Source organism: Gekko japonicus, unplaced genomic scaffold, assembly GCF_001447785.1.
Source record: "Gekko japonicus isolate JY-2015 unplaced genomic scaffold, Gekko_japonicus_V1.1 scaffold1157, whole genome shotgun sequence".
NCBI classification, from domain to species: domain Eukaryota; kingdom Metazoa; phylum Chordata; class Lepidosauria; order Squamata; family Gekkonidae; genus Gekko; species Gekko japonicus.
Genome location: NW_015167085.1, coordinates 61,794 through 76,161, shown reverse-complemented (window position 1 = coordinate 76,161; position 14,368 = coordinate 61,794). Strand labels below are relative to the sequence as shown.

The 14,368-nt window shown below is 40.9% G+C and overlaps 1 protein-coding gene across 1 annotated transcript in view; it reads left to right on the top strand.

Annotated features, from left to right (window-relative positions):
• Positions 1–415: 415 nt before the first annotated feature.
• Positions 416–14,368, top strand: part of GALR1 (galanin receptor 1) — a 35,010-nt gene continuing 21,057 nt past the window's right edge. Inside the window, exon 1 of the mRNA XM_015412835.1 lies at positions 416–1,126. Within this exon, the coding sequence (XP_015268321.1) occupies positions 416–1,126 (711 nt within the window). The remainder of the gene's footprint in view (positions 1,127–14,368) is intronic.

The window sequence follows — 14,368 nt, the reverse complement described above, 5'->3', positions numbered from 1 at the left end:
AGGCTGCTGTGGCGAGCGCTGCCGCCTGCCCGGGCGCTGCGCTCGCTCGCTCGCTGGCCTCGCCAGGGGAAGGGGAGCGGAGCCTCGGAGAGCCCGGGGTTCGCCAGGGCCGCCCCTCTGCCCCTCTCGCTGCCTGCTTGGCAGCCGGGGGAGGGAAGGAGTCCTCGCGTGCGCCTGCCTGCCTGCCTGCCTGCCTGCCTCTCAGGCGGTGGGAAGTTTTCTTTTGCCTCCGGGGGGTCCCCGCGGTCTCCCTCCCGAGCTCGGCTTCTCCCATAGAAGGGTGTACTTGGCTGCCGGGCGTGGGGGGCTCTGAAGGGGGTTTCAGTCCCGGGAAGAGGGGAAGGGTGGGTGTGCGGGCCGGTCGGGGGCTTGGTCTGCCCTCTTCCCCAAGTTTTGGGGGGGGGCTGCCCAGAGCATGGACCCGGACGCAGCCCTCCCGGCGCTCCCCATGAACCAGACGGACGGCGTGGGCTCCCTCGCCTCCTGGCCCCCCAGGGAGCAGCCCCTGGCGGAGGAAGAGGAGGGCGCCAACTTCCTCTCGGACATTGGCGTCGAGAACTTCATCACCTTGATTGTCTTTGGCCTCATTTTTACCTTGGGCGTGCTGGGCAACTCGCTGGTCATCACCGTGCTGGCCAGGAGCAAGCCCGGCAAGCCTCGCAGCACCACCAACATATTCATCCTCAACCTGAGCATTGCTGACTTGGCCTACTTGCTCTTCTGCGTCCCTTTCCAGTCGACTGTGTACATGTTGCCCAGTTGGGTGCTGGGCACTTTTATCTGCAAGTTCATCCATTACTTCTTCACCGTCTCTATGTTGGTCAGCATTTTCACCCTCTCTGCTATGTCTGTGGACCGCTATGTGGCCATTGTGCACTCCCGGCGTTCTTCCTCCCTGCGGGTGTCCCGTAATGCGCTGCTTGGGGTAGGGGTCATCTGGTTGCTGTCCATTGCCATGGCCTCTCCTGTGGCTCACTACCAGCGCATCTTGCACCAGGAAACCATGAACCAGACTTTCTGCTGGGAAATGTGGCCCAGTCAAGAGCACAAGAAAGTTTACGTGGTCTGCACCTTTGTCTTTGGATACCTGCTGCCTCTGCTGCTCATCTCATTCTGTTATGCAAAGGTGGGTGCATGAAGAACAAGCTGTATACAAAGTACTTGTGTATAAGAGAGTCATACAATCGTGTGTGGGAAATGGGATGCAACTCCAACAAAATGTAAAATAGTAGGGCATATGTGGGTTATATCTTGCCTACAGACACCTGTCAGAGTATGTGTATAGTATAGACGATGTGCATATACTATACCATACTACACTATACTATGTGCATAGTATAGACTATGTGTGTGAATGGGAATAAGCATGTGCTGTGACCGATGAGCAGTTAATGTTAAGTGGAAAAGATTACAGTGTGTAAAGACATAATCTTCACTTTGAATGCTAAGGTCCATTGAATGCAAAACAAAATGTGTTTGAGAAAGCTAGGCTCTGAGAAGCTGTGTCTTACATGTGCGATATGTGCAAATGAAATATGTGTGTGAGTATGTGCATACATGTATGTGTAGAAATGGAGGAGGCGTATAGGGCAGATCTTCACGGACAAAGGTACAATATATAAGCAACAGGCTTATATATCGTTATATACAGGCTAGTTCATGCAAAGGTGTAGCAGAAAGCTTTGCATATGTCTTAAGTTCTGCAAGGGCAAAAGTACAAATAGTTATTTATGCTGTAAATAAATAAATATGTTTATTTGTGCAGGGGCAGGCTCAAGGACTTGATAGTGGCATGGCTGGAAGTATTATGTAGTATTTTACAACCAGGGTTCCCTCTAATCTGAGTTAGTGTGAGCTAGCGCACAGTTTTTTAGCCTCCAGCTCACACATTTTTGTCTTAGCTCAGGAAGGAGGGCTCCAGAGCAAACTAATTTATGCAGCAGCCAAATCGCTCACTCACAACTTTAATGCCAGTAGCTCACAAAGTAGCATTTTTGCTCACAAGACTCCACAGCTTAGAGGGAGCATTGGTTACACCTGAAACATCTTCCCAGACCAGTAGTAAGTTGCATTTTGTTCAAAATGACTTCAGTGTTCCAAAAAAAATTCAGTCGGAGCTGTCCCATCACATCATGGATGCTCGCCTGTCCTGCTTCATATGCTTTGATTAGAACATTCTATCCTGATCCAAAAACTTTGCAAGCAGTCATTGGCTGCTGAATACAAAGCAGGTGTCTGCTGCTTCATGTTAAGATCTCTCACCAATGTGTGACAGTGTGGATCACTTGTTGGGAGAAAGGCAGAAGCACATACCTGACAGCTGTCCCCCAGGCCTTCAGGTGCCAGTTGTACTGACCATATCAAAAGAGAAGAATGGTCTGTTATCAGAAGCCTTAGACCTTTTGATGGATTGGGAAGAGGGAATGCAACCCAACACTATTAAAATCATTGGAGGTTTTGGGAGAGGGACTGTATTCTGGGCAAGCAACAAAGATTCCAGCTGGGAAATGTATTCCTAACACTGCATCCCAGATAGTGATGAAGCTTTGCTATTGACTTCAGTAGTTCAGGACTATATGGTGTTCTAACAACTATTAGGTGATCATTGTGTTGTTTTTTTCAAACCACCTGTCTGATTGAAATAGCAAGGATCAATAGAAATGATGGGAGTTGAAGGGACAGAGCCACTGCAGAGCCAAAACTGATCACTCAATTTCTGATCAAAGTACCTCTCTATGTAGTCAATTAATTTGTATCCTTGAATAAACAGTAATGTAGGTACCGTGCCATCAAGTAAATTGGCTTTATAAACATTGGCCAGTCACTTTAATCTATCAGTAGCCAAAGTGTCATTGAAATATGTAAGTCTATATCATAAAATATAATGAAGTTTGGAATTGGTTCCTTAATTTAAACAAACTTACGGGTAAAAAACACTTTACATTTTGCCATTAGCCCACATTTCACGATTTACTGACTGTGTTAAGCAGGAAATGATGACAGGCATGTCAATTTATGCTTTTCAAAATGCCTGTCAGTCATTTATGATTCCACATACAAGTTTACATTGATACCGTTTAGTTTCTATAGCAGAAACAAGTCCATTTGAAATAACAGAATAATTCAAACTTGTTATTAGTCCCTGTGGGTAGCACGGAATACCCTCAAAGGCTCAAGAGGATATAACATGAAAGATACAGCATATGGTGTGTGTGTGTGAGTGTGGGAGGTATGTCATCAAGTCACAGCCAACCTATTGCAACTCTGTAGGATTTTCAAGGCCAGAAACAAACAGAGGTGGTTTGCCATTGTCTGGTTGTGTCTAGCAACCCTGGACTTCTTTGGTGGTCTCACATCTAAGTATTAACCAGGGCTGACCCTACTTAGCTTCCAAGATCAGACAAGACCAGGCTAGTTTGGGTCATCCACGCCAGGGCATGCAGATATACTGGGAACTAATTCTTACTGTATATGGGAGGGGAGAGATTTAAGTATATATTGGAATAATGGTAGCAGAGCAGTAGAGATGCTGCTTTATTGTTTTTAGACAATTTTGGAACGGACTGTAACGTTACTGTATCACTACTGAAGTGTTCTAGTGTTCTAGTATTCTTATCCTAAAATCTAACTGCTGAAAGTACAATTCCCTATCAACAAGCCTTGCAAATCAGTCTAGAAAAGGTTTTTTGTTTTGTTTTTGTCCACAAAAATGTCGTTAGCCTTACTGTCCCCCACTATGACTATTTTAGTCATTTTTGATCTAACTGGAAAAAGAGAACAAGCCTTTTAAAAACTTTCCTGCCTGGTTGCCTGCAGCCATTCTGACTTGGACAGGTAACCAAACAAGTCGATGTTAACCATTTTAGTAGTAATTTGTTTGTTTAGGCCTCAAGTCACTTGAGACATACTTAAATCAGAAAATGTCAGTAAATACAAACAATCATTTACTATTAAAACAATCCACTCTATGGGAGCCAGTGTGGTGTAGTGGTTAAGAGTGCCAAACTACTACTTGAGAAACCTGGGTTTGAATCCCCACTTGTGCCATGGAAGCTCACTGTGTAACCTTGGGCCAGTTATACACTCCCAGCCCAGCCTACCTCACAGGGTTGTTGTGAGAATAAAATGGAGGAGAGGAGAATGAGGTAAACTGCTTTGGATCCTCATTGGGGAGAAAGGTGGGATAAAATGAATTAAATAGATGGAGTTTTGCCATTTGTGCACTGCTAGAAAATCAAATGAAGCTACCTTTATAGTATTGTTCCTCTCAGGACTGGTAAGCAGGGATTTTATTTTCTGTTGGCTGACTCATCATAAATTCCTATGAGAAACTTCTCCCTTTGTTTATGTTTCACCTCCTTACAGATAGACCAGCTCAATAAGTAATAGGGAACATCTTTATATCCTCATTGCAGATGCAATTTTGCTGGTTATACAGAATATTTCTAAACTGCTCATCCAAGATAGCTGATTGAATCTTTGGAAACCACAGGATGCTCAAAACTCTCCTAACTGGGTGTAGTCTTCTAACTGGGGGACTTCTGGGGAACATGGCAACGTGAAAAGGAGCACTTCTAAAGGTCCCAGTCCTCTCTCACTGTGGGGAAAAATGCCAAGGAAGGAGGGAATTTATTTCTCTATCCTGACCTCTCCCCCACTGGGGAAACCCAACTGACAGGTGAACCTACAGGGGGGCTTGATCTATCAGGTTTCCACAGGGGTTCTGAAAATACCAAGGACAACGAAAACAAGTCTCTCTGCCAATAAGGTCAGCTGATTCCAGCTGACTGTTATTCCTTTTTCTCCTATTCTTTTTATCAATTTGAAATTGGCAATCTTTGCAATATTTTGGACTTCTGGAACTGCGATCGTAATTGGAAAGATTGACAGACTACCAGCAGCATTTGAAGTCAGCATTCAAAAACAGTGGTAAGAACAATCTTTTCAAAAAATTATGATCTCTGTCAAGCAAGACTTCTGAAAAAGTTAGATCCTTAATTACAGAGATTTATGTGGCCCATTTAAGGAATGCCCTTGGCTGAACCCCACTTGGCTGCTTTTTAAGGAAATCTCAACTTCAATAATCAGAACGAAAATACTAATTAAAGTTCTCCTTTCTTCTTTTTGTGGAATGTATAATTGGTTATTTTGTTTCTTTTTTCTTTTCTTTTTTCATTCTTCTATCTTTGATTAAGGGCATTTAATTGAAAGCTTTTGTGTTCCGACTGTGATGTGGCATAGTAGGGGAAAAATTCAATGATTGTTTTAACCAAACAGTCTGCTCAATGAAAAGATAAGATTTATTTTTATCTATCATCTATCATCTATCATCTATCATCTATCTTCTTCTATCTATCTATCATCTATCTTCTTCTATCTCTATCATCTATCTTCTTCTATCTCTATCATCTATCTTCTATCTATCTTTCATCTTCTTTCTTCTTCTATCTTTCTTCTTCTATCTTTCTTCTTCTATCTTTCTTCTTCTATCTTTCTTCTTCTATCTTCTTCTTCTATCTTCTTCTTCTATCTTCTTCTTCTATCTTTCTTCTTCTATCTTTCTTCTTCTATCTTCTTCTTCTATCTTCTTCTTCTATCTTTCTTCTTCTTCTATCTTCTTCTATCCATTTACCCTCATCTACCCTCATCTATCCATCTATCTATCTTCTTCTATTCTATCATCTATCTATCATCTATCTATCATCTATCTATCTATCTATCTATCTATCTATCTATCTATTGGACACCTTCCTTGAAATCCTTCAGAATAAAAATCAAAAAGAAGACAACAGATTAATTTGTATTATGTTTTTTTCTAACCCCCCCCCCCCTGGATACTTAGATCAGAGGTGTCAAACTCATTTCATACAAGGGCTGGATCTGACACTTTGTCGGGCCAGGCCATGTGTGCCATAAAACGTAACACAAGGTACTGGTGATATAAACTTTATAAAGATGATTTCAGATGCCAAATGGCAATAGCAGGCATGATTGGATTAGGTATGATATGCAGATGGGTGGAGATATCAGCATTGGTAATGAGACAGGGAGCCTAGGTCTCAATTTGGTACAGGAGGATGGAAAGGATAAATGGAAATAAGTCTGAAGAAGTGAGCAGTGATGCACAAAAGCACATAACCTACCACAATTTTGTTAGTCTTTGAAGGTGCTACTGGACTCTTTCTACTACTATTAGAAACCACAAAATTCAAAAACCAGTGGGGGAACATTTTAACATTCCACAGCATTCAGTTGTTGACCTAAGAGTAGCAGTTCTCTCACAAATGAATTTCAAAGGGAGATTAGAAAGAGAGACTGCTGAATTGCAACTGATAATGATGCTCAAGAAAATGCAGACTCCTGGACCTAGGTTTCTTCTCTCATTACCAATGCCTGCTATTATTTTTTGGCATCTAAAACCACTTCACTCTCCAAGATATAAGGACAGATGGACTCACATTCCAGCTGTATCTGAATAACTGAGTAGTGATTAATGAAAGCTCATGCCCTGCCACAAATTTTGGTATTAAGATGCTGCTGTACTCTCGCTCCCTTTCACTAAGGCCAGTTTGGTGTAGTGGTTGAGTGTGCGGACTCTAATCTGGGAGAACCAGGTTTGATTCCCCACTCCTCCACGTGCACCTGGCTGGATGACCTTGGGTAAGCCATAGTTCTGATAAGAGCTGTTCTTGAAAAAAGAGCCATTTCTGTCAGAGCTCTCTCAGCCCCACCTACCTCATGGGTGCCTGTTGTGGGGAGGGGAAGGGAAAGGAGTTTGTAAGCCGCTCTGAGACTCCCTTGGGTAGTGAAGGGCGGGGTATAAATCCAATCTCCTCTTCTTCTTCTAATAAGGAATGCAAGCTGTGCTGTTAGGTTCCCCCTCATCTGTTAGAAATGGAAAGGGGGATCTCTCCAAGTGCCATGGGACTCCCTCTCCCCTCTCTCTGGTGTGCTGTCTCTGGGTCTTTCTTTCCCTTCCCTCCTTCCCTCTCTCCCTCTCTCTGAAGAAGTATGCTTGCCCGCAAAAGCTTATACCTGGAATAAAATGTGTTTGGTCTTAAACACAGGACTCTCTCTGTCTGTCTGTCTGTCTCTCTCTGTGTCTGTCTCTCTCTCTCACACAGACACACACATACCTGGAATAAAACAGTTTTGGTCTTAAATGCAGGACACATTCTCTGTCTGTCTGTCTGTCTCTCTCTCTCTCTCTCTCACACACACACACACAAACCTAGAATAAAACAGTTTTTGTATTAAATGCAGGACTCTGACTCTCTCCCCCTCTCTCATACCTAGAATAAAGCATATTTTTTAAAATCTTGCTTTAGCACAAAACAAAAAATGTGGAGTAGCTGCTTACATTTTAAAAATCCATAACTAGACATTTTAGAAGAATTAAGAGATCCAGGTGGAAAATACCTGATTTTAAAAATGAGACTCCTGAAAGGCAAAATATGCACAATAGCAACACTATATGCACCAAATGATGCTAAAGTTATTTTCAAAATGAAGAAATAATGATTTTCAGATTTATGGTGTACTAGACCCCCAAAAAGACAGATCAAGGAATATTAAGGGTGGAAAACTACCTAAAATGTATTTTGATATATGGAAACGCTGGAATTAGAAGATTCTTGGAGGACCAAGCATCCAAAGAGGAGACTTTACCTTCTTTTCAGACAGACATCAAACATGGTATTAACAGTATTAACAATACTGTATAAAATACCATGGTATAAAACTGGTATCAACAATACCATTACAAAAAAGTTACAAACAAGATAAAAGGGGGGGGAAGATAAATAACTCCGATACGGCAAGAGGTCCATATAAGACTAATACACAAAGAGGGCAGTGATACCCCGTTACCACAGTCTTATAAATCTATTTCTTTCATGAATGTAGACTACAATTTTTTGCTACAATAATGGCAGAAAAACTGAGCAAATGCATCCCAAATCTAGTACACTCCCATCAAACCGGTTGTGTACCAAAGAGGTACATGAAAGATAATGTACAATTCATAATCGATGCAACTGAATTTGTAATAATAAGACAAAGAAAGCAGTGTTTCTATTTCTAGATTCAGAGAAAGCATTTGATAATTTAACATGGCCTTTCTTATTGAATGTTCTACAGAATATGGGCTGTGGTCCTGCATTCTGAAGCTGGATGCATGGAATATACTTGAGCCAAGAAACAAAGATTTTAATTAATTGGAAATTAACAGAAACAATCTCAATTGAAAAAGGAACACATTTATCCCCTTTATTATTCATGCTAGCAATAGAGATTTTAGCTATAAAGATCATAGAAGAGAATAGAATGAAGGGAATAAAAGTGGATGATGTAGAGTTCAAAAAGAAAAGCTATGCAGACGATGTGGTTCTAACAGTCTTGAATCCCCAGAAATCATAACAATATGTAAATAACATACTGAAGAATTTGGATCCTTTTTTTGGGGGGGGGTTCAATTACTTGGTGTTGTGACTCCTCATCAGGCTGTACAATTAACAAAAAAAAGACAAAAATGATAGTGAAATTTTTAACACAAAACAACAAGAAGATATAAATAGCACAGAGTACTCAGCAGGTACTGATCCGATTAAATATTTGGGAATAAATGCGACTGAGCAAAACTGTAATTAAAACAAGTAACTGCCAGAAAACTTGGAAATTGATACAAGCAGAGGGAAAAATTAAAAATTTCATGGTCGGAAAGAATCTCCGCAATCAAAAAAAAAAAAGTGCTATCAAAACTAAACTTTCTGTTCAAAATGTTACCCGTACACATATTGAAAGAGTGGCAAAGACAGATAAACCAATTTATATGGAATTACAAAAAAAACACACAGGAATAAACTTCAAAACACTACAAGAGAAGAAAAAGAGAGGAGGATTAGCAGTCCCAAATATAAAATTATATTAGCAAGAAACAGGTCTGGTCAGGAATGTGGACTGGATTAAAGAAATAGGCTAAAAAGTTTATAACACAAGAAAGAAGTCACATAATCAGAGATGGACTCTTGAGAATATGGTTTACACGCTGGAATTATTGATCCCCTCAAACTCTCTCCTTATGTCCCCAGTAGAAGCTTACCATGATAAAAACATGAGAAATAAAAATGATTTTCTAACATATGGCATGATGAAAAATACTCATGGGAAAATCAAGTCTTGGTAAGATATCAAAGATGAAGGTGTAAACATTCAATGACTGCTGTAGTATCAATCAGTCTCAAGACTAAAGGAGATCATGAGCACTGAAGGTGGCATTCTAAGAGATGCAACTAAATATGAACAGCTGATTATAAAACAAAAAGAACATTTACTATGATGGATATATAAGATTTTACTCCAATTAGAAACAGAAGATGAACAAGTGACAAAATGTATGATTAAGTGGATACAAAACTTTAAAGAACAGATATCTGTGCAACAATGGGAATGACTATGGGGAAAAGATCCGATTTACAGACAGCCAGACATTAAGAGAAAAATGGTACAAAACATTATTTAGACATTTTTTAGACATTTTTTAGATTATGTATAACTCCAGAGAACATTGCGAAAGCAGATAAAAACTACAAAGGAAAATGCTGGAAATGTCAAGACATAGATGGAACCGTCTTTCATATGTGGTGGACTTGTAAAAAACTGAAACGATCCTGGAAAGAAATAGACCAAAAAATGCAGAGCATATTAAAGTTTACATTCCCAGTGGAAGCTAAGAGCATGCTGTTCGATGTTCTACCTAACAAATTACCAAAATTTTTAGAAGAGATATTCAAATACATGGTGACAGCAGCTAGAATTATTTATGCAGCAAAATGGAAATTGGATTTTTTCCCACATTTCAAAGAATGAGAAAATAAATTTGGTGAATATGCAGTAATGGCAAAATTAACAACCTACTTGAGAAAACGGTTTGACAAAATTTGAGGAGACATGGCGTGTGTATTATGTGTACTATGCTAGCAGGAGACAAACATAGAATGAGTAGTCTAAAAATTATATGAAAACACATGGTAATGAAATAGAAGTAGAATTAAAATCTGTTTTAAATGTACCATCTAGAACACAAATGGGTTCTTGATATGAGATATATAATAGACCTTCCTTTGCAGCTTGATGTATTATTTATTTGCTAAAGGTTCTAATGAATATGTAGAAGTGGTGAAAATATGTAATGTTGAATACATAGTAATGATAAAACTAATGATTTAGTCAAAATAGATTAACTATGAAGTTTGAAACTTAAACTTAAAATATTGGATACAATTGCATTTTAACAGAAGTAAGAACTAATGTATGTTATAGGTAACTAGGAATAAGACCTATTGTGGAAATAAATACAATGAGCTCAAGAAAGAGGCTCTGGGCAGGTGCCTTGGCCTTGGGCACTCAGCATCAATTTGCTGTGGCAATCACAGGAGGGTATAATAACACAAAGCTTACTGTTTTCTCCAGGGAAATTGATCTCTGCTATCTGAAGAGCAGTAGTAATTCTGAGTGATCTCCAGCCCTCCACTGGAGATTGGCAACAATAGTTCCCCAGGAAGAAATGGCTGGTTTGGAGGGTAGAGTCTATGGCATTGTACCTGTCTTGGAGGTAGCAACCCTATCTTCTTCCCAGCCAACTATCAACATACCGTTATCTACCCCTCTGACTTCAGCTTTCCATCTCTCTCCCACAACTGGAGTCTCTACCTAGGAAAGGTAAAATCTTTCTTCTCCTCAGCGGGGACCCAGTCAGGAGGGAAAGTGACATCAGCAGGGTATAATGACTCAGAGGCCACCCTGCAAAGCAGCCATTTTCTCCAGGGAAACTAATTTTGCTGTCTGGAAAGCAGTTTAATTCTGAGTGATCTCCAGCCCTCACCTGGAGAATGGTAGCAATAGTTCCTCAGGAGGAAATGGCTGGTTTGGAGGGTGGAGTCTATGACATTGTACCTGTCTGAGGTCGCACTCTTCCTCAAACCCCCCCTCTCCAGGCTCCACCCCTCAAATCTCCAGGAATTTCCCAACCTGGAGGTGGCAACCCTATTTCCTTCCCATCTAACCATCAGCATACCGATATCTGCCCGTCTGACTTCAGGTTTTCTTCTTTTCCTCCCTCCCTGTAACTTCTACCTAGGAAAAGTACAGTCTTTCTCCACAGTGGTGACCAAAGCATCTCACATTATTCTCCTCTCCCCTTTTGATTTACACAACAACCCTGTGAGGTAGGTTATGCTGAAAGTCAGTGAGTAGTCTGAAATCACCCAATCAGCTTCCACAGTAAGAACCTGGGTCTGGAAGACCCTGCTCTGAAGCACTAACTGCTACATCACACTGGCTGTCTTGAGGGGGCCACCTCAGGAGGGTATAATGACACAGCTCACAATTTTTTCCAGGGGAACTGATCTCTGCCATCTGGAGAACAGTTGTAATTCTGAGTGATCTCCAGCCCTCACCTGGAGATTGTCAACAATGGTTTCCCAGGAGGAAATGGCTGGTTTGAAAGGTAGATTCTATGGCATTGTACCTGTCTGAGGTCCCACCCCTCCACAAACCCCACCCTTTCCAGGGTCCCATCTCTCAAATCTCCAGGAATTTCCTAACCTGGAGTTGGCAATTCTATCTTCTTCCCAGCCAACCATCAACCTACCATTATCTGCCCCTTATCTCTAACCTGTTAGTGTTCTTTGAGGGGGTGAACAAACATGTGGACAAGGGGGATCCAATAGATATTATTTACCTTGACTTCCAGAAAGCTTTTGATAAAGTTCCTCATCAAAGGCTCCTAAGTAAGCTCAAAAATCATGGGATAGAAGGACAAGTCCTTTTATGGATCAAAAACTGGCTAGTTCATAGAAAACAGAGAGTGAGTGTAGGTGGGCAATTTTCTCAGTGGAGGGTGCCTGCTCTGAAGCACTAACTGCTTCGCCTAGGGTAGCCAACCTCCAGGTGGAGCCTGAAGATCGCTGAGTATCACAACTGAACTCCAGACAACAAATCTCTTCGCCGAGCGAGGTCATATAACCAACAATGAACAGTGAGTCGGGTTAAAGTGAATACGATAATTTAAAAAGAAAGCTACCCCTTGGGAGCAGAGGAAAAAAGCGAGCGGGGGAAGGCCCCCTCCCATGTGCATGAACTAAACAATGAAATACTAAGGGGGGGGGGAGCGGAAGAAAAAGCGTTGAAACCGCAAACATGCCACCCATGGGCCGGATCCGACCCCCACAGGGCTTGTACATGGCCCTCAAGCAACTGGCTCTCATCTGCTTCCTTCTCCTATCTCTCTTGCTTCCTTCTGCATCACAGAGCAAAGCCTATCTTCCCTCCATTGGCTGAGCCTCCTCCCCCTCCTTGTCCCCTGGTGGGGAGGGAGGGAAATAGCGAGAGCTTACTTTGTCCAGTTCCCTCAATCCCATTGGAAAGATACAAAGCACGGGAGAAATACAAAGCAACTTTAAGACCAACAAAGTTTTATCCAAGATATGAACTTTTTGCCTTGCTACACAGAGAGAAAGATTGAGTGTGTGTTTTGTTGGGATAGGTATTACCTGGGCTTTCCTGGGTGGAACTGGGTTCCCCTCCTCTTTCTCACTGTATTCATGCCCTCATGAGCCAGTCTTTCTCAGTAGGAAAGCAATGTGAACTATTTAGATGAGGAATAACAACAAGCCAGTGAGGTGGATTAGGCTGAGAGTGTGTGTCCAGACCAAGTTCACCCAGCATATTTCCTTTGTAGACTGGCAATTTTGAACCTAAAATTCCCAAATAGTAGGCTGATACTGACCACTATATATTGTTGTCTCTCTATTCTTGCACTGCCTCATGGGAGTTGTAGTTATTTCTCTGGGGAAGATTATAGTTTTGTAGACAAACACGTAGTCCTCAGTCTGTGTCATGGTGCCTTCACATGTTCTTGATTGGCATACGAAGCAACTGATGTACAAAAGATCTCAATGCCCAGCCCATTTCATGTTTTTTCTGGGTCTTAGGCTCAAAGCATTGACCATGAGATTTTTGTAATGAATGTCAATAAATCAAAAGTAGGTTTGCAACTTACAGATACACACCTGAACAACACTAGAACGGCATACTTAAGATTGCTACAGTACAGACATTGTCTCTAGGTTTTGATACAATAAAACAAATTTAGAGTCTAGTGGCACCTTTAAGACCAGCAAAGGTTTTTTTTGAGGTATGAGTTTATCAAATACCTTGGAATGGCAGGCAAAGTTTACCAAATATACTGGAATGACAGACAAGGTTCAAACTTATAGTCAGAGAATGAACAGCAAATTAACATGTTATCATCATCATCATGTTACATGTTAATTTGCTGTTCATTCTCTGGCTATACGTTTGAACCTTGCCTGCCATTCTAATGTATTTGATAAAGTGTACATGCACACGAAAGCTCATACCTCGAATAAACCTTTGTTGGTCTTGAAGGTGCCACTTCAGAGCAACACAGCTGACCAACTGGATCTTTGATGCAATAATTCAGAGCAAGAAGTGTGTTATTAGAGACTGTTAAATAAACAAAATATTGCAAGAGTGCTAATGTTTTAAGCACATTTTAAGTTTAAAAAAATCTTTAATTGTGTTTGTCTGTGTCCTTTATAAAGTTTATATCTCCACTACCTGGCATTACATTTTATGACACCCATGGCCCGGCCTTACAAAGTCTCATTTATGTCAGATCCAGCCCTTATAACAAATCAGTTCGACACCACTGCATTGTTAGCACCCAAGTTAGTAGATGTGGACATCAGTATCTCCTCCTAAGAAGGTTTTCCAGCCCCCTTTTCATTAATTGTTTTCATTTATATCCATTTGTTGACTATAATTCTGTACAATCAGCATACTGAGATATCAATCAAGTCCAACTAAACCGAATCACACTATTCCCACTGAAGTCAAATGAGACTTATTTTAGTTCCAGTTAACTTGTCTCATTGGTATCAAATAGACTGAAGCATGATTAAGTTTAGTTGGAACTGAGGCACTGTCAAACAATTATGATAGATTCACTGGGGCAAATACTTAAATATTTATGCCTATTGCAGTTCAGTCCATTGGCTTTGTTTTCAACTATGACAATTTAATAGAAACATGAGTTATTAATTTATGCTTACTCTGATCTCTAAAAATAGCACAACAGGATTGCGTCCAGTGTACTAACAGCCTGACCATTATGAACTTTGCAAATGCTGATTTATATCCTTGATAGTTAATATTTCAAAACATCTAGAAAAGCAAAGTTTCAATCGCTGTTCCTAAATTAAGCTTTGTTCTTGTGGTATGGAAATATATCACAACAAGAGGGGGACCTGCAATACTCGTGGGGAGGGGGCCAGTCTCTCTCTTT